Source organism: Capricornis sumatraensis, chromosome 9, assembly GCF_032405125.1.
Source record: "Capricornis sumatraensis isolate serow.1 chromosome 9, serow.2, whole genome shotgun sequence".
Taxonomy (NCBI): Eukaryota; Metazoa; Chordata; class Mammalia; order Artiodactyla; family Bovidae; genus Capricornis; species Capricornis sumatraensis.
The window spans coordinates 59,102,021-59,122,206 of NC_091077.1; the positions used below are offsets into that span (position 1 = coordinate 59,102,021).

At 36.9% G+C, this 20,186-nt stretch overlaps 1 protein-coding gene across 1 annotated transcript; it reads left to right on the forward strand.

The window, feature by feature from the left end:
• Nucleotides 1-638: 638 nt before the first annotated feature.
• Nucleotides 639-17,349, forward strand: LOC138086326 (serine protease inhibitor Kazal-type 6-like). The gene is made up of 5 exons (XM_068981111.1): nt 639-850; nt 6,346-6,403; nt 12,313-12,387; nt 15,667-15,782; nt 17,304-17,349. The coding sequence occupies exons 1-5, from the start codon at nt 639-641 to the stop codon at nt 17,347-17,349; spliced, it is 507 nt and encodes a 168-aa protein (XP_068837212.1).
• The last annotated feature ends 2,837 nt before the right edge of the window (nt 17,350-20,186 follow it).

The following is a 20,186-nucleotide window of genomic DNA, read 5'->3' on the forward strand; positions in this document are numbered from 1 at the left end:
ACCACTTCCTACTCCAGAGGATCTTCCCAACCCAAATACTGAATTAGCATCTCTCATGTCTCCTGCTTGACAGGCGGATTCTTTACCACTGTGGACTATTATTAAGAAATTTTAAAAAACATTGTGTGGGTCAAATAAAACACATCAACAAGCCAGAATTGATCTTCATGGACTAGTTTAGGATACATTCCTTAGAAGACTAAGAAATGTTCTGTGAAGAATACAGTAATCTGGACTTGCCATTGTCTGATATATAGAATTTAGACATTTGATTAAAGAAAAGAAATCCCAGGCGAAGGCAATATCATGAGTTAAGGCAGGAAAATAGGAATGTGATGGAAATAAATGAGAAACTATGGAGAGCTTATTTGGGAGGAGGTATATATTGCATAGGAAAATGGAAAGTTAGGTCCATGAATCAAGGTAAATTGGATGTGATCAAACAGGAGATGGCAAGAGTGAACATCAACATTTTAGGAATCAGGGAACTAAAGTGGATGGGAATGGGACAATTTAATTCAGATGATCATTATATATACTACTACGGGCAAGAACACCTTAAAAGAAATGGAATAGCCCTCATAGTTAACAAAAGAGTCCAACATGCAGTACTTGGGTGCCATCTCAGAAAACACAGAATGATCTCCCTTCGTATCCAAGGTAAACTGTTCAACATCACAGTAATCCGAGTCGATGCCTGTACCACTAATGCTGAAGAAACTGAAGTTGCACGATTCTCTGAAGACCTACAAGACCTTCGAAAACTAACACCCAAAATAGATGTCTTTTTCATCATAGTGGACTGGAATGCAAAAGTAGGAAGTCAAGAGATACAGGGAGTAAGAGCAAAGTTTGGCCTTGGAGTACAAAATGAAGCAGGGAAAAGGCTAACAGAGTTCTGTCAAGACACCACACTGGTCATAGCAAACACCAGCTTCCAACAACAAAAGAGACGACCCTACACATGGACATCACCAATGGTCAATATCAAAATCAGATAGTTTATATTCTTTGCAGCCAAAGACAGAGAACAAAAACAAGACTGGGAGCTGAATGTGTCTCAGATAGATCATGAACTCATTACAAAATCAGACTTAAATTGAAGAAAGTAGGGAAAACCACTAGGCCATTCAGATATGACCTAAACCAAATCCCTTATGATTATACAGCGGAAGTGACAAATAGATTCAAGGAATTAGATCTGATAGAGTTCCTGAAGAACTATGGATAGAGCTTTGTAACATTGTACAGGAGGCAGTGATTAAAATTAGCACCAAGAAAAGGAAATGCAAAAAGGCAGAGTGGTTGTCTGAGGAGGCCTTACAAACAGCTAAGAAAAAAAAGGGAAGTGAAAGGAAAAGGAGAAAAGGAAATATATACCCACCTGAATGCAGAGTTCCAAAGAATAGCAAGGAAAGATAAGAAAGCCTTTCTCAGTGATCAATGCAAAGAAATAGTGGAAAACAGTAGAATGGGAAAGACTAGAGATCTCTTTAAGAAAATTAAGAGATACCAAGGGAACATTTCATGCAAAGATAGGCTTAATAATGGACAGAAACGGTATGGACCTAACAGAAGCAGAAGATATTAAGAAGACATGGCAGGAATACACAGAAGAATTGTAAAAAAAAAAAAAAGTCTTAATGATCTGGATAACCACAATGGTGTGACCACTCACCTAGAGCCAGACAGCCTGGAGTGTGAAGTCAAGTGGGCCTTAGAAAGCCTTACTATGGACAAAGCCAGTAGAAGTGATGGAATTCTAGCTGAGCTGTTTCAAATCCTAAAAGATGATGATGTTAAAGTGCTGTACTCAGTATGCCAGAAAATTTGGAAAACTCAACAGTGGTCACTGGTCTTTTTCATTCCAATCCCAAAGAAGGGCAATGCCAAAGAATGCTCAAACTACCACACATTTACATTAATTTAACATGCTAGCAAAGTAATGCTCAAAATCCTTCAAGCTAGGCTTTAACAGTATGTGATCTGAGAACTTCCAGATGTACAAGATTGATTTAGAAAAGAGAGAGGAACCAGAGATCAAATTGCCAACATCCACTGGATCACAGAAAAAGCAAGGGAATTAAAAAAAAAATCTACTTCTGCTTCATTGATGACACTAAAGCCTTTGACTGTGTGGATCATAACAAACTAGAAAATTCTGAAAGAGACAAGAATAACAAACCACCTTACCTGCCTTCTCAGAAACTTGTTTGCTGGTCAAGAAGCAATAGTTAGAACCAGACATGTAATAATGGACTGCTTTAAAATTGGGAAAGGAGTACATCAAGACTCTATACTGTCACCTTGTTTATTTAATTTATACAGAGTACATCATGCAAAAATGCCAGGCTGAATGAAGATTGCCAGGAGAAATATCAATAACTTTACACACACAGATGATACCATTTTAATGGCAGAAAGCAGAGAAGAATTAAAGATCCTCTTGATCAAGGTGAAAACCATCACGTCATGGCACATGGAGGGGAAACAATGGAAACAGTGACTGACTATTTTCTCGGACTCCAAAATCACTGAGGACAGTGACTGCAGCCATGAAATTAAAAGATGCCTGCACCAGTTTACTTTTAAGAAAAAGGAGAAATATTAAATATTTCTAATTTCAAATATTCCTCGATATAGTAACTGTTTAAAATATCCTTTACAAATAAAACACACACACACACACATTACTCCCTGCTCATTCTGAATCAACAACTGAAAATCACTGGCATTGGACTAAAATAAAGATTTTTTCAAATAACAGTTGTATTTCAGCCTGGAAAATAATTTTTCTCATGCAGCTCTGGTGACTATGTAGACGACCCACCTCTTTTAGGTACATCTTGGATGATGCGGAGTCTGAAAATCCAAGTTACACCCGAGATTCCATTCCCTGGTGGTGACTCATTGGGATCACAGACATGCAGGACCTGTCTGAAAGAGACACAGCATCAAGTGGGGCTCCACCAGTGAGTCATCCCTTTCATACAGTGAAACCTTAAAGGGAAGGGTAGGGAGGGTGTATTGACGGTTAGGAAAACACAGATTACTGGTGGAAAATGACATCCTCTATTAATAAGATCTAAGGTAAGATCTAAGGTACGACTCATATAATTGTTCTAATTTTTAAGATTGATGGGGAGCATGAAGCATTTCTTTAAATTGGTGACAGGTTCCAATAAATGCCTATATAGGACTGCAGATGGTTTCAGAATGTGAGTTTATAAAGAAGGTGGAGATCCCAGCTCCCTTTATCATGTCTATATATATGCCTAAGTGTGTGTTTCAGAGCTCTGGGAACTGTCTTGACAGAGAACCTGAGCTGGACAAAGCAGCCTTGATCTGAGTGAGCTAACTGGCACCATGAAAACATCAGGTGTCTTTCTGCTCCTCTTCCTGGCTCTTTTCTGCTTTTTATCAGGTGAGTTTTTTTTTTCCTTAAAGTTAAAATCCAATACTTACATTGAACTGGAAACGACAAGTGTATTTGTCCACCATATTTCAAAATCCTAATAGTTTTAATACAAAAGATCAATTCTGAGAGATTACCATAATGACTGCAATAATGAAAATGGGTGATGGTAATAATGAAATAACTTTCATCTGTTGAGCATACACTATATTCTAGGCAGGTACTCAGGGCTTTTATGCATTATCTGCAACACACATAACAAGGTATTCATAGACACATTCCGTATATAAGATAACTGTAGCACAAAGCAGTTAGGAAAATTTTAAGGACTTGTAACTGAGTTTGAGCAAGTTCCCGGAGTCAGTGATGGACAGGGAAGCCTGTCATACCGTGGTTCATGGCATCCCAAAGAGTCAGACACGACTGAGTGACTGAGCTGAACTAGTAAGCAGAATTTGGAATTTGAATCTAGGTCTTCTAGACATCACAGGTGTGTGTTCCAAAGGAATAGTACGGAGAATTGATAACTATTTTAAATATTAGCTTGGCTTTCCAAGACAAAACTAAGCTTTTCAGTCCTCATTATTCTTATAATTAGGACTCAAATAATTGAAACTGAAACAAGCAGAAAACAGAAAACTCAGAGAATCCTTCAGAAAAAAATCACTGAACCTTAGAATTCATAAACATATGTTATTGGTGAACTAAACAACTCTTGAAGTAGGGGAGTATCTTTGGCCACATTAATGAGCAGCAGTCATATATTCTATCAATTCTGATTATTCAAAGGACAACTGTACTTCAATCTGATGCCTTTCATCACATCATCATCCATGTGAATGAACAAGGCCACTGTATCTGTTTTTTTTCTTTCTTTATTATTCTACTCTGTGCCTTTGTAGTGGACAAAATACACACTAGAGTCTTTGGACCCAAAACCTAGGTTCGTTACATCCACCAACAGCCTGTGTCAACTAAAGAAATTGGTCAATTTGCTGAGACAGTCTTTCATTCTTAGAATGCTGGACTTGAGACTGAGTCCTAGGAATCTGCAGATCTGGTGTATCATTTTCTATGATAAAAGTAGTTGAATTTGCCTGCTATCAGAGATTGCAGATGCCCAAACGTGTAAAAACAACAGTTTTTCAATGAAATTGAGCAGATGAAGAAGTCGTTGTTCACAGGGAACTGATCATATTTTCATAAGCAAATATATTCAGAATTATAAAAAAATGAAAAAAGGGTTTCTGTAATATTATGAAGTAACTGTGACTAGTAAAGCCAAGTAACTCAAGTAAGTGGATCAGTTAACTGCTGAGATGGTGTACAAACAGATTTGACTATATTAAAATCTACTTGCAAAGACTGTCTAAATAATTAATAACTTCTTATTGCTTTGTTTTTCACAAAGGCTAATTGGATCTGGTTGACTAATACAAACAAATACTAATACTAGAACAAGGTTCCTGATAGACATGAGGACATTTGGGAAGGCACAGTGCCCAGGAGCTTTAATGTTGAGACCAAGAGGAATAAATTTCAGTCCTGGCATTTCCATTTTATAGCTGTGTGACCTTTCTGAGTCTCATTTTCCTCATCTGTAAAATATGGATATAAAAGGAGTAGCCCTGGGGAGTTAAATGAGAAAATGCATATAAAACATTTAACATAGTAGAACATAGTAAGTGCTTGAAAAATGTCTATTAATATTGCCATCACTAAATTTTAAAAATACAAGTACTAGTTTGGCTCAGTCGTTGTTTATATTAACCTAGCTTCCACTTTGACATTTCCTACATGTAAGATGGTGATTTGTACAGTGGGAAAATGGCTGAAAATTTTAACAGTGAGTCTTCCCTGGTCAAAACAATTATTTGTGAGTAGTTAACAAAAACTATTGACTTCCAGACCCTATTTGGTCTCATATAATGGAATTTTTCAAGTGGTTGTCCTGGGAGTCTATATATTTAATAATCAGTCATATCATTTCAGCGTGGTTGGTAATCACTACAGTAGTTCATCACTAACTTTCTTTCAAATTTAAAAGCTTTACTCTCTCCTTATCTCTGTTAACAGAGAATATACTTTGAAGTATTTCCAGTTGTCTTCCCATAAATACTGGCCACACTTCCTGTCTTTGAGGTGGCTGTGGACTTACATGTAAGGGGGTACTGCTAGTATTAGGAGTTCTACAGAAAAGGCCAGAGATCAAAATTCAGCAGCTCATATCAGGACTGAACTTAAGACTTTTATTATTACAGTATTTTTAAAACACTGTGCTAATTAGTCACAACCTAAAATTACATATTAAATTGTAAAGACGGAAGGAAAGAGAGAGAAGCAAGATTGCATTTTTGAAATACAATCTTTCAGGAATATAGAGAGATGTAGCAGGAAAAATGAGTCATAGAAAATGAGTTTGTTCTTGCCAGCCTAAATTTGAGCCGAGTCTTTACAGCTGAACACAGAAGGCAGAAGAACAATTTCAGGCTCAAAGAACAGACAACAAATCCAATCCCTACCTTCAACTTCCCGAGACAAATGCTTTGGGGAGGGACCAGAAGCATTGGGAAACTTGGGAATGGCAGAGTTAGAGTCAACTTTCCAACCCAACTTCTCCCAAGCGAGGCCAGAGATGATAAATCATTTCCACAGTGAATGAGTGACAGGGCCAGGACAGCAAGATGAATCTCCAGATCCTTAAACTGTTTTTCTCACTCCACCCCACCCTCCCAGAAATATTACACCATCATGGTCCATCTCCACACATCACTTTCCAAGTTTCTACTGCTCCCTAAGAGGAGAGCAGGTATAAAAATGTAAAGTAACCAAGCCATGACTCGTTGAGATGACCAAGAACCAAGTACAAGTACCATTTTAGGCTTTGGGATTACCTAATATTGCAAATCCCATCCCCGCAAAAATTACAGTGTTTGGATTTCATGCGTTTTTTCTCTTTTTTCAGGTGTCTTCAGTCAAGGAGCTCAGGTCAGTGTACATAATTTCATTTACTCTTCCGACCTCGGTGGCTGTTAGCTGGTACTCCCTGACCAACGAGGTCTCTCTATGGGTAAAAGAGCAAAGAAATGGACAAGTAGGACAGATGCAGAAAACAGCAGAAGTTCTTAGTTTTCTCACTATAATCTCGTTATGAGAATACTGGTTTCAGTTTAAAAGGGCCTAGACACCCACTCTCAGATTTTGTTAAAATTAAATGAATACAAATAAAAAGAGAATGAATTTGTGGTAACATTCATGCTCTTTCACTGATTTCATTGTGTAATCTTGGGCAAGTTACTCAGCTTTTCTGAGCTACAATTTCCGCACCTATTGAAAAGGGATATTATCATTTACCTCACAGAATCAGATTTAAATTACATAAACTATGTGGGATCATTTGGTAAACTATGTAGTTACATAAACTATGAAAGGATTAGTTATTGATTAATAACGATCTTTTGAAAGAGTTAGAACAGAGATTATTATTTTCTTTTTAGAAGTAAGGCAACCAAGAGCAGACAATTTGTTTAGTGTTCTGTACTGAGTAGACACAGACTGGTTCAATCAAATTTAAATACAATTTGGGTAAAAAAGTGGAAAAGGCACAAATTATCTTTATTGTTTGGACTGGCATGTTCCAAATTAATCCACCAACTTTTTACCAGTTTTTTCGTCCTAGCTATCAAATAGACAACACAAACAAGAGGTACTGGCCCTGCCAATCACACCCATATGTCCATACTGAACAGTAATACTTGACCTTGGCATTGGTTGTTGTTTGCCTTGCTGTGCCCAAGAACCCTTGGCATCAAAAGTTTCCAGACACTACTGCCAACTAATCGGGAGTTGGCAGAGAAGCTGAAAAATATTTTCCAACCTTAATATATCTACTACATTGCATAAGACATTTTCCTCCCAAATTTTAGTATCTCAGAAACTGGGATGTGTCTTAAAATGAATGACACCTTATAACTAACTGCCTGTGTGTGTGTGTATATGTGTGTGTGCATATGTGTGTTTATACTGATATACATAATTGTACATCTTAAAATTGATTTCTCCTTATATTTAAATAGTTATGTCAGCACTGTCTATGTTATATATCAAAAGAAGCACATAAGAATAAGACATAAGATCCAGCCAATATATTTTATACCTTATTAGGTAGTATATGATTAAGACCATTACACATAGGTTTTTACAATATAGACTTTAATCCTGGTTTTCTCATTAACACAAAAGTTACTTCCCTTCTTTGGGCTCTTATTTCCCAGATCTTCAATGTTTCACAGATTTTTAGTGGTTTCTAAAGTTCATTTAAAATATTCTACTGATTCTATTCCTCTAGATGAGTCTACGTCTTATATTCTGCTTGCTTTAGGATCCCTGCAGATGCTCACTCAACATGTAGATCCTCAGAGACCAGGCCAGACTTACTGAATAATAATCCCAGATAAGAGGCTTTGGATCTATATTCTAGGAATCTAGCACTGGAATGCACTGATTTTGGAGTGCTCCAGTATGTTGGAGACAATACAGATGAGTCCCAGTTTGAATATTTACTGCCTGTGTAATTCGAAGGATGTCTCTTTCCCTTCTCATTGCCTTTGTTTCCACATCTCTAAAATGAAGACTTGGATTCAATGATCGCTAAAGCCCTTCTGGCCTGAGATATCTGAATCAGTGAACTAAACATGCCTTGCCAAGACTGCTGTCTCTCTTCCATTCAAATATAAATGGCAAAGAAGTTGTCACCTTTTGGATGGTATCAAGGCTACACTTTCTCTTCTGCAAGTCTGGAAAGAGGGTGACAGTCCCAAAGCCAGGCAGAAGAAGTTGAAGCTAACCTTAGGAGGTTGCCTGCCTAACTTTGATCCAGCCAAGACAAAGGAAGAACAATTTTTTTCCAACACCCAAGTCATTCTTTTCATGCGAAGAAGTCTTTTCATTATGAAGCATCTGATGGGAGATTATAGCTAGCAGTCTTAATTATAGATCTGTAAAAGTTTCTCATTCTTTCAAAAATATTATTTGAGCTAAACAAAAAGTATGTTCTAAGACTTGAAATTCATGGTCCTGTAAAAATTTCCCCATAAATGTAAATGACTAATATGCTACCAAATCTTTAATCTGCCAAGTAAGAACATTAAAAAACATAAATAGTAAAATAAAAATAACTTAAGGATAAAGGTATTATTTACCATCACCACCCTTCATTTCAGAAACTGTAGTATAATATTAATAACAAATGCTTGAAAGTCATAATCTCAGAATACAGATAGTCCATTTAACCTGGATAAATTTTTATTAGAATCACTTCCTACACTATCTTTACTTTTCTTATTTTCTCTATCAGGCTGTGTATTTGGAACCATATACTTAAAGACATGTTTAAATGAATATTTATGACTGGGATTAACAAATCCCTCAAAAACAATAATAGGCAAATGTTTTCTTTTGTAATAGTCTTAGGAATATCTAAATTTAGTTTTGTTGTACTTCAAGATAAACACATGGCAAATTTTAATACAGTTAGTAAAACAATGCTCTTCTCTAGAAAATGGTGTTGTTCATGCTTCCTAATAACCTTGAATTCACTTATAACTATTATACTGACAGAATACTTAAACATTAATACAATTTGGAGATGTTAGTCAGCCTCAACAACTTAGCTACAGAGGAAAACCAAGCCCTCAGAAAGAGGACCTCACTGAGTCAAGTTTACCAATAGCAGTAAAGCTGTGCAGTCATCATCTCAGGATATTTCCATAGCTCCATGCTACCTCTAACCAGCAACAGAAAGCAATTATGCAGTTCATGGGAAAGTGCTTCAAGCAGTGAAATTATCTAACAAATACAGAATAGTGTTCACTAGCCTCATGTCCTAAAGAAGTAATGAAAACAGTACTTTCAAGTAAGACTACTTATCTCTGTGTGTTGAAGGGATTTGGAAACTTGAAGGAAATGGAGGCAAAGAGAGCAAAATTCATTATACAAGCTTCAGGTCAGAAATGCTGAGGATGGGTATAGGTAGTAAATCTGAAACTGGTGAAGAGGTATCTTAAGATAAAGAAATACATGAAAGGGAACACTTGTTCCCTTCCTATCCCTGAGGGATAGAAATGATGATGTTTTAATCTGAGGGTAGGTTGAGGGATTTGAAGAATGGTGCTCTGATGGAGTGGAGAAGGCAATGGCACCCTACTCCAGTACTCCTGCCTGGAAGGCTGCAGTCCATGGGGTTGCTGAGAGTCGGACACAACTGAGCGACTTCACTTTCACTTTTCACTTTCATGCACTGGAGAAGGAAATGGCAACCCACTCCAGTGTCCTTGCCTGGAGAATCCCAGAGATGGGGGAGCCTGGCGGGCTGCCATCTATGGGGTCACAAAGAGTCGGACACAACTGAAGTGACTTAGCAGAAGCAGCTGTGATGGAGAGTGGAAAAATTAGAATGCAAAACTAATTTAGACGGAAAAATACAGAGTTCTATTTTGGACATAAATGAATATTAAGTATGACTCAAACTGTTGACTAAAGGTATCTTGTGTATTTCTGACAAGTGGAAACTAGACACTGAAATTTTGAAGACAAGAAAAAAAGTCTACGACTCATTAGTATCATCTGGGGAAATAACATGTTCTCAGAGCAAATCAAGTATATAAAGTTTTCTTGAAAATGCATATAATTAATATTCAGAAGGAAGCTAGAAAAGATAATAAAAAAGAGAAGAAATAGCTGGAAAACTGGGGGTACTGACATATATGAATCAGAAAGGAGTTTTGAAAAGGTGGGGGTAGTCAAGAATAGCACATATCATAAAGAAATCATGAGCATTTTATAAATATCCAATGGATCCTGAAAGATGTCATTTGTAGAGCAGCTTTGGTTGTATGCAAGCACTATTAAAACAGGGGAAGTAGAAGTCAAGTTAGAGAGGGGTTAGGAAAACTGGTATTAAAGAGGGCTGGGAAAGAAAGGGGCTAATTTACCCACAAAGGTAGTATTTTTCAGTAAAGAGAAGAAATGAAGTCTTACATCCTAGGGGAGGGTGTGTGTCTGCAAATTTTCACTGGATTTTTTTTTAGAATTAAAATATTGAAACTCAACATTCCAAAAACTAAGATCATGGCATCCAGTTCCATCAACTTCATGGCAAATAGAGGGGAAAAAGGGGGAAGCAATGACAGATTTTATTTTCTTGGGCTCCAAAATCACTGTAGATGGTGACTACAGCCATGGAGTTAAAAGATGCCTGCTCCTTGGAAAGAAAGCTATGACAAACCTAGACAGCATGTTAAAAAGCAGAGGCATCACATTGCTGACAAAGGTCCGTATAGTCAAAACTATGGTTTTTCCAATAGTCATGTATGGATGTGAGAGTTAGACCATAAAGAAGGCAGAGCGCTGAAAAACTGACACTTTCGAATTATGGTGCTGGAGAAGGCTCTTCAGAGTCTTTTGGACTGCAAGATCACAACAGTCAATCTGAAAGGAAATAAACCCTGAATACTCATTGGAAGAACTGTTGCTGAAGCTCCAATACTGATGCAAAGAACTGACTCACTTGAAAAGATCCTGAAGCTGGGAAAGATTGAAGGCAAAAGGAAAATGGGAAAGCAGAGGATGAGATGGTTACATAGCATCATTGACTCAATGGAGATGAATTCTAGCCAACTCCAGGAGATAGTGGAAGACAGGGGAGCCTGGCATGCTACAGTCCATGGGGTTGCAGAGTCAGACATGACAGTGAGTGAACAATAACAGCAACCAGCCTGGCTCTCTGCCTCAGAGCAGGGATTTCTGGCTGGCTCTGTAAGGGCATTCTGCAAAGGCCACATTCTGAGCCATTGGCCCCCTGATGTGAACAGCTGGCTCACTGGAAAAGACCCTAATGCTGGGAAAGATTGAAGGCAGGAGGAGAAGGGGACAACAGAGGACGAGATGGTTGGATGGCATCACCGACTCAATGGACATGAATTTGAGCAAGCTCCAGGAGATGGTGAAGGATAGGGAAGCCTGGTGTGTTGCAGTCCATGGGGTCGCAAAGAGTCAGACACAATTGAGTGACTGAAAAAAAACAAATCTCTGGAATTCTCTGAGGGTGGTTCTTTTCTGTCCCTAGTCACCACGCTACAATTTTTACAAGTGAGTGAAGAGTATCCTTTAGACATGGAGGAGGAAGCATTTGAACAATAGTTGTTATTTCTCCCACCAAACTGAAGAACTAAGGACCCAGCTTTACTATGCTATTCCACCATAAGAAGTCACAGCTACATTTTGGATTATCAAAGCTGGAGCATCCTTCGGGGTTTTCTAGTCTCATGACACTTAGCATTCTTTATGAGTTACAAAGCCTTTCGGAATGTGATGAGAAATACAGTTAGTGCAGGCCTACAATGAGAGGCTTATTTTCTACACTACTCCTTCAGGACTATTTCACACTGACTTTCTACAACTCTTAAGGTGACTACATTTGATTGTTATAAAAACCCTGGGAATGAGGCATGGCAACTGTATTTTGGGGTTTTGTTTTTAAATTTTTGGTTAAAAAAATTGAGGCACAGATGTTGAGTACTTTGTCCAAGATAACACAACTGCCCAATGGCAAGTGGCAGAAAAAGCTCTATAACATGATTCCTGAGCTTACTTCAGGGATCATGGGAAGCCACTGCAATTTACAAGTATGTAGATTCGTGTACCTATGTTAATTTAAGGAGGCTTGGAAATATACCAGTTAGTTGATTTGGTTTTATTCACTGAAATCCTTTGCTTTTCCTACTCCTATTCCCAGGGGTGATGGAAGGGTCAGGTGTGTTTAGGGAGGGAGGGAGAGATCTAGAAATTCTCAAAGCAAAGAACCTCTCCAAGTGCCACTTCCATGTTGCTTTCTGAAGGACAAAAGAGGCTGCAACACAAGATCAGAGGGCTGGATGCCAAGAAAAGGTGGCTTAAGGAGGCGTCTCTTTCAAGTAAGAGACTTTCTTTTCTTTACCTGATCTGAGAAGCCACGTTCGGCATCTTCCCCATATGCTGCTTTGTTGTAAACATCTTTGCCACAGGTGTTTCAGTCCTTGTGTAACTAATTAGCTGCAAGGCAATTTTGCCACAAAAGATAAACCGGTTGATGGCTTGGGTTATTTCAGCTTTCAGTGGTTGACAGTTAGGTTTCATTTCTCCATTGATACAGTATTCCCATTTTTATATTATATAAATCTTGGCCCATATAATGGCCTGGATAGTGAGGAGCACCCTGGCAGTTTTAAAATAATGGCTAATAAAAACTTCACATATGGGCTTGGCAGAAAATATGGTGGTAATACTTATTTGGCACTACACCGGGAACAAACAACAGTGTAAAAGCTTTACAAAGTAAAACAAATAGTTACAAATATGTATCCTAGTATTTAGAAAACAATACCACTCTTAATGAAGGCAGAAATTTTAGTAAAAAAGTGTGATGCCAAATGAGGAAACAAATTAGCAGAAAAAGGTGTAATACTATGAACTAAAGATGTTGAAGGCAGGTGCTTAGGAACAACCCATAAAATTAAATTAGGTATTTGTGCAATATGGCCATGAATCCGCACACATTTTAAGTGCATTCAAATATGCTATATTTTGCAATAAAGTCTTTTTAATTTTGCTATGAAAAATAAATTTCATTATATTGTCATTAATGTCTCTCTTTTATTTTTAGTAATTTTATCTTTTATGGAAAAATTGCTTTATGGTTGATTAGCTATCCATGAAAGTGTCTGTGGCAAAGATGTTTACAGCAAAGAAGTTGACAATGAAAATATTTAGAACCTGTAGGGAGACACATATCTCTGACTGAGATGCCCTTTTTCTCAGTTTCCACATTGCCTGTATTTGTCCCATTGTGGCCTTTATGACACACAGTGCTGTAATTATCTGCCCTTCTCTGATTCCCTAATGCAGATAAGATGGTGAGCTTATTGATATATTTATAACTGCTTCCTTCTTATATCACCAGCACCAAGCACTGTGTTCTCTAAATACCCATTAGATCTATGTGAAATAAAAGAAAACATGATGATTCTGTGGTTTAAAGAATTTTCTTGACTCACGCACACAACTGCAAATGTGTACTTTAGTGACATAAATACAAATGCATTGTTTTGTTTGTTTTTTAATATTCTATGGTTTCCCTGGTGGCTCAGACAGTAAAGAATCAGCCTGCAATGTGGCAGGTTTGATCCCTGGGTCAGGAAGGTCCCCTGGAGAAGGAAATGGCAACCCACTCCAGTATTCTTGCTTGGAAAACCCCATGGACAGAAAAGCCTAGTGGGCTACAGTTCATGTAGTCACAGAGTCAGACATGACTGAATGAGTAACATACACACATTCTGTGGTTTATAATATCCTAAAGATTTTCCAGCTTTTATTTTCTATTTGGAGACCTAAAGAAAAGATTACTCTCCTGAAAGTGGTATGAGAAGATGGAGTTATCTGTAAGAGCAGAGGAGAAAGTGGGCCTATACGTAGGACGATAAGCAGCCTGGGTATCTTCTATCTGACCCAGCCCTAAGAAAATCACTGGTTAGTATCACATTACCCAATCTTAATAGTACAAGATGCCAAATTTCAACAAAAAGTTATATTTGAGAGTTTTGGATACGTTAAATCTGATATATGTGATAATATTTTTAAAACTCAGTTGTATGGCGTTTTTGCTGGGCATCTCCTTGTGCAAAGTTTCAGGGGGCTCTGTCAGTATATAATGGTTTGCTAATACTTTAAACAAATGATTCATCTTACCTGTGCCCATACAGTCCCCTAATAAGTTACTTTATAATAAAGTCTACATGGCCTGACTATAAGCAAGGTCAAGGTATATCATGACAGTTGGTCTTTATTTCTCTCAATGAAGATTTGTTGGAAATCAACAATTGTATATTGCCAGAAATTCTGGGTCAGCCATGAAAAGTATGTTCAAGCACTGGTCTCAGTGCTTCTGGTGGTATGGCACTGGTAAGCCACGTAATTTCCTAAGGATTGATATTCACGTCTGTAAATGGGCTAATATGTTTTATATTGTTCAATGTGAATCTCAGCTTTACTGTGAGACAATGGAGTTGATCCATGTGAGAAGAGTTTGGAGATTATGAAGCAACTGATAAACATAAGAGTATTATTTTAATAAAACTATGATGGGGTAAAGTATGGTCCTTCTATTCATGTTTAAATGTCACTTCATTCCACACAGCTGCCATCTGAAGGAGTTCAGTTTTACCTACTGCACATTGCCTGTTCTCTGAAATAAAATGGCTCATATGTTATCTGCACACCAAATACTCAGTTGAGAGTGAATTGAAAAGAATCTTAAAACTCCAGACTAATTCCAAGATATCACTGTAACTAAGGAGATACATTAGTAGCATAATCATTCCTTCTATAGAGCCCATGATGATAATTATTAATTGGTCACAGTGTGTTTTCTCACCAAGGCTAGATGCAACCTCAGAATCCTTCAAAACAGAACAGTTTAGGGCAGTCATTACTCAGTTATTGTAGTAGGCACAAAAGTTCAAATTCTACAGATTCTGGGACAGAGTAAGTTAATGTAAAGATATTAGAATTTTGTTTTTAAGAGATAATAAACTGATATAGCAGCCACGGGAAAACTGACCAGTTATCAAATAACACCTGGGAGCGTCTTGCAGTGACCATCCATAACTTTAAAGCAATTCAGGAGGAGTGCTTTTGGAGTTACACTAATAAAAAATTTCTTGTTTTTTTGTCTGCAGCATACAGCATGTGGGATCTTAGTTCCCAGACCAGGAATCGAACCTGTGTCTGCTGGAGGGAAAATGTGGAGCCCTAACCACTGGACAACCAGGGAATCCCAATACAGTTGTTTCCCCGCCCCTCTCCCCATTTAAAGACCCAAAACTACTCTCAATTGGTGCAAATTAGCATTGGAGGATAAAATCATACCCATAGCATTTGTCTCACTCATCCTGTAAGAAATAAGCATCTGCCTTATATTATTAACATACCCCTGAATACAGTGACTATAGACATATGTTCTTTAAAGAAAAAATCTTAATTATGTTTAATATATTCTAGTTAGAAAAAGAAAGTTATTTTTACTTAGAAAACTTTACACCACAACTATATACAATAATATGTATAATTTTAAGTTTACTGTCCACAACTTCTGTTCTGAGGAACAGTCCCTTAGACAGAATGCACTAATATCAATGTCACTGCGTTTACTTTGCTAGGTTGACTGTGATGAGTTCAAGGACCCCAAGGTCTACTGTACTCGGGAATCTAATCCCCACTGTGGTTCTGATGGCCAGACATATGGCAATAAATGTGCCTTCTGTAAGGCAGTGTTGTAAGTATCATATTCACCAAACCTACCTTGCAAACACAAACTTCCAGAATAAGATTATGACACTTTCCTTGAGATATTCTAGAAATATCTTCAATCCATAGGAACTGAAGTAATAAGCTTCAGACAGATGAGCTGAAAACAAATGAAACAAAAACAACCCCTCCCCCGCCACCGCCAAAGTTATCTGAAGGTTTCTAAATTATCTAAAAACATAATCTCAGGTATTTCAATTTGTTAGTATTTTTGACTCAGGTAATTTTTAAAAAAAATTTTTTTTATGTCTTTAAGCATTTTGATACATTTTGTTATTTTTTCATTTATTTCTAATTAAAATTTCAATCATTTTCATACAAATATGTTTGTTGTTATTATAATTTTGGAAAAGATGAAAGAAAGTTTTAGAAGTGTAGTCAAGTTAAAAAATTCCTCAAAATCAGAAACATGAAAAACTTAGGAAAAAATTTATCAATAAAAATATTATCCAAATTATTTTATGATATTTATTTTATAAAAAATAATACATTTTGAAGGCAATAAGTTCCATTCATTCTGATGAAAATAGCCTTTCAATAAATAACAGAGAGGATTATCCTTTATTATCCAGACTATACAAATTTTACCAATTATATTAGGAAGATTCTAGCAAAGAAAAATATTTATTGAGTTTACATGTTTATAAGAAACAGAACAAGTGCTATAGATTTTAGTCTATATTATTGTAGTTGACTATTAGATTCCTGATGAAATGTAATTTATATTTAATAAATATTTACTCCATCAATTAATCAGTCTTTTGGTCTGACTGCTCTAACAGCCAGGGGATTTAAGCAAGATAAAAATGATCACACTTCCTAGTGTCTTCTACCACTGTCATCATTTTCTTGTATTAGAGTTTCTTCTATGAATACCTTAACTTTCCTTAATTAACCCATAAAATTCCTAGGCACTGGGAATATATAAATCCCTATCAATAACAAGGCTAAGCATGTAGAATGATATTAATAAATATTAAATCTATAAATAATACACATGTGCCTATATTTCTATATATCTGACAAATCAATACCAAAATTTTCCCAGGAAAAGGGCAGTAGGGTAAGATGAGATTTGATTTAATGGGCCCATATTTCTGAGAGGGCCTGAAAACACGTCTGCTAAAAAATGCCAAAGGCCTGAATATTTGGTTCAACTTCTTACATCTTCTATCAGGTTAGAACTATGACGGTATAGTCTCTTTGCAATTTTATCTCCATTCACTTTCACATCTGTATACATATTTACTCTCAGATAATGAACAGTTAAAACCAAAAGGTCTAAACCTTAGTAAAACTCTGAAGTTTAAGAATCATACTTTCTGCAATTAGGCCAGATGTTACCTCCAAGTGTATTTAACTAACACCTAATCATAGACATGGATACCTGTGAATCAATTGTTTCTATGACAGTTAAACCTTTTTCCAACCTATGTGATGGATAGTAATGCAATTGCACTGAGCATATATTTGTCTTCCTTTTTTGTAGGAAAAGTGGTGGGAAAATCAACCTAAAGCACCGTGGAAAATGCTGAATCAGAACCCGAACGCTGAAAATGCTCAATCAGAGAGCTGACTTGCCAGCTCTCTCGTATTTCTTTACTTGTCTCTGCTTTTACTTTACTTTTCTCTAGCGAATCCCTTCAATTTATAAAGACACACCTTCTACTCTACCTTGAGCTTAGGGTATTCCGTATATATTTCCCTTGATTCGCTTGACAATAAAGTAAATTCTGTAAAATCAGTTTTTTTTTTCTTTTTATAATTTGTCATCAAAAAAACAAAACAAAACCTACAGATACAATATAAGATACTGACCTGGCATAAACTTGGATAAAAAGACCTGTTTTTCTGATGGAAATCAACCATGCAGTGGTCACCATGGGAACCTAGGAAAACCCCCTCCCTCCTCTTTTTTTTTTCCACTTTATTTTTTAATTGAAGGATAATTGCTTTACAGAATTTTGTTGTTTTCTGTCAAACACCAACAAGAATCAGCCATAGGTACATTCATGTCCTTCTTTCTCTTTATTCTTGGAATTTCGGTATAAATAATGAAGGAACTTTTACTTAGACGATCATATGTCTATAATTATTTTACAGTATCTATGATTTAAGTCTTAAATCACAAATTACTGTTTCTTCCTAATTTCAGGAAAAATATTTTATATAAAAATAAAACATTTATCCTCTCTGGACCATAGTTTTCTCATCTCTAGGGAATGATGGATTATATTACTACATAATAGATACTTCATAAAGACCGACTTTATTTGGCTTCCCAGCAACATCAAAGGATCTAGAAGAAAGAAGTGAATATATGTTCAATAAATACTGAATAGATGCAAAGTCTCTAAAACTGTACATTAAGGAATGAAAGTAACTGATGTTAATCATGGAATGAGAGGGTTGGATGAAATGTGAGAAATCTAAAAGCTCAGAGAAAGCTTACTTATACTGCCAAAGAAAAAAAGCTCTAGTTAGTAGAAAAGCCAAGGTTAAAACATAGCTCTTTTGATAAGCAGTTCCATCTCCACATAGCTGGCTCAATCCTAGGAAGACAAGCAAGATATACAAATATCTCATTCTGAGCCATCCAGTTGGAAGTACTGAAAAACTACCCTTTGAGTACTCTAATTCAATATAGCATGTATTTACAGATAACATCTTCCTGGTGAACTCACACAGAAGACCACTCCAGATATATTTACTAGATGATCATCCCTCTGCCAGCAAATATTTACTGGGTGCCTACTCTGAAGGAGGCTCTGGTCTCCATGCTTAAAATACAGTTATGGATAGGGATGAGAAAGGAAAAAACATACAAACAAACAAAAATCCCCTATCTTGATGAAGCTTATATCACAGGAAGAGGTAACAGACAAAAAATAATCATAATAAGTAAATGAATAACATAATAGTACTTAAGGAGAGACAGTAGCCAATTGCAATACTAAGTCAGATGATTGGAAGAGGTCTAACTAGAAGAAATGGAGATGAGGGAGTTGGCCAAACAAGTATCTTGTGGAACAGCAAAAGGAAAAGCTAGAACACAGTCCTTTAGTCTGAAGGACACCTGATTTGTTCGGGGTTCAGCAAGGAAGCAACAGTGACGAAGAGGGGTGAGTGCGAGGGCAAATTTCTGGTGATAAGGTCAGAGAGGTGTAAGGCTAAATCATGACTTTATAGTCAATGTTTTCTCTATGTAGTTTTGTAATCAAGATTTTTTTTCTTCCTTTGTCATCCCCATTTATAACTGTATTCCAAGCATGGAGAACAGAGCCTGAGTCACAGTAGGTACCCAGGAAATGTTTGCTGGCAGAGGGATTTTTTTCTTTTATTCTTATGTATAAAAGTATGTTAACTAAAAACATTAAGACCATTTTTTTTCTATTTGTAAAATCTCAATTATATCTTATGCACATAGATGTTACTCTTCATGTATATAATTGAAGAGGGTCTAACCAAAATGGGGGATGCATCTGATATTTAGGTAAAGAGCCTGGTTGAGGGGGAGGGTGGTGAATTAGGTTGAGGAAAAATTAGGAAAAAGAAGCACCTTATACTCTTGTCAAGTGTGGGATTTGCACTCTTCCATGAATAAAGATGCTGCGCTGTGTGCTTAGTGGCTCAGCGGTGTCAGATGCTTTGCGACTCCATGGACTGTAGCCCACCAGACTCCTCTGTCCATGGGATTTTCCAGGCAAGAATACAGGAGTGGGTTTCCATTTCCTACTCCAGGAGATCTTCCCAACTCAGGCAGTCACCAAAACCATCCCAAAGAAAAAGAAATGCAAGAAGGCAAAGTGATTGTCTGAGGGCTTTACAAACAGCTGAGTAAAGAAGAGAGCAAAAGACAAGGGAGAAAGGGAAAGATGTACTCAACTGAATGCACAGTTCCAGAGAATAGCAAGAAGAAATAAGAAGGCCTTCTTAAAAGAACAATGCAGAGAAACAGAGGAAAACAATAAAATAGGAAAGACTACAAGTCTCTTCAAGAAAATTAGAGTTATCAAGGGAACATGTCATGCAAGGATGGGCATGATGAAGAACAGAAACGGTAAGGACCTAAAAGAAACAGAAGAGATTAAGAAGAGGTGGCAAGAATACACAGAAGAACTATACAAAATAGGTCTTAAAGATCTGGATAACCATGGTGGTATGGTCACTCATTTAGAGCTGGACACCCTGGAGTGTGAGGTCAAGTGGGCCTTAGGAAGCATTACAATGAACAAAGCTGGTGGAGAGCTATTTAAAATCTTTAAAAATGATGTTATATTAAGTGCTGCACTAAATATGTTAGCAAATTTGGAAAACTCAGCAGTGGCCACAGGAATAGAAAAAGTCAGTCTTCATTCCAATCCCAAAGAAA

Coding starts and splice junctions, on each gene's coding strand:
- LOC138086326 (XM_068981111.1), top strand. CDS start 639: ATGATCTCCCTTCGTATCCAAGGTAAACTGTTCAACATCACAGTAATC. Junction 6,404..12,312: donor TCTTCAGTCAAGGAGCTCAG/GTCAGTGTACAT, acceptor TGCTTTCTGAAG/GACAAAAGAGGCTGCAACAC. Junction 15,783..17,303: donor GCCTTCTGTAAGGCAGTGTT/GTAAGTATCATA, acceptor CCTTTTTTGTAG/GAAAAGTGGTGGGAAAATCA.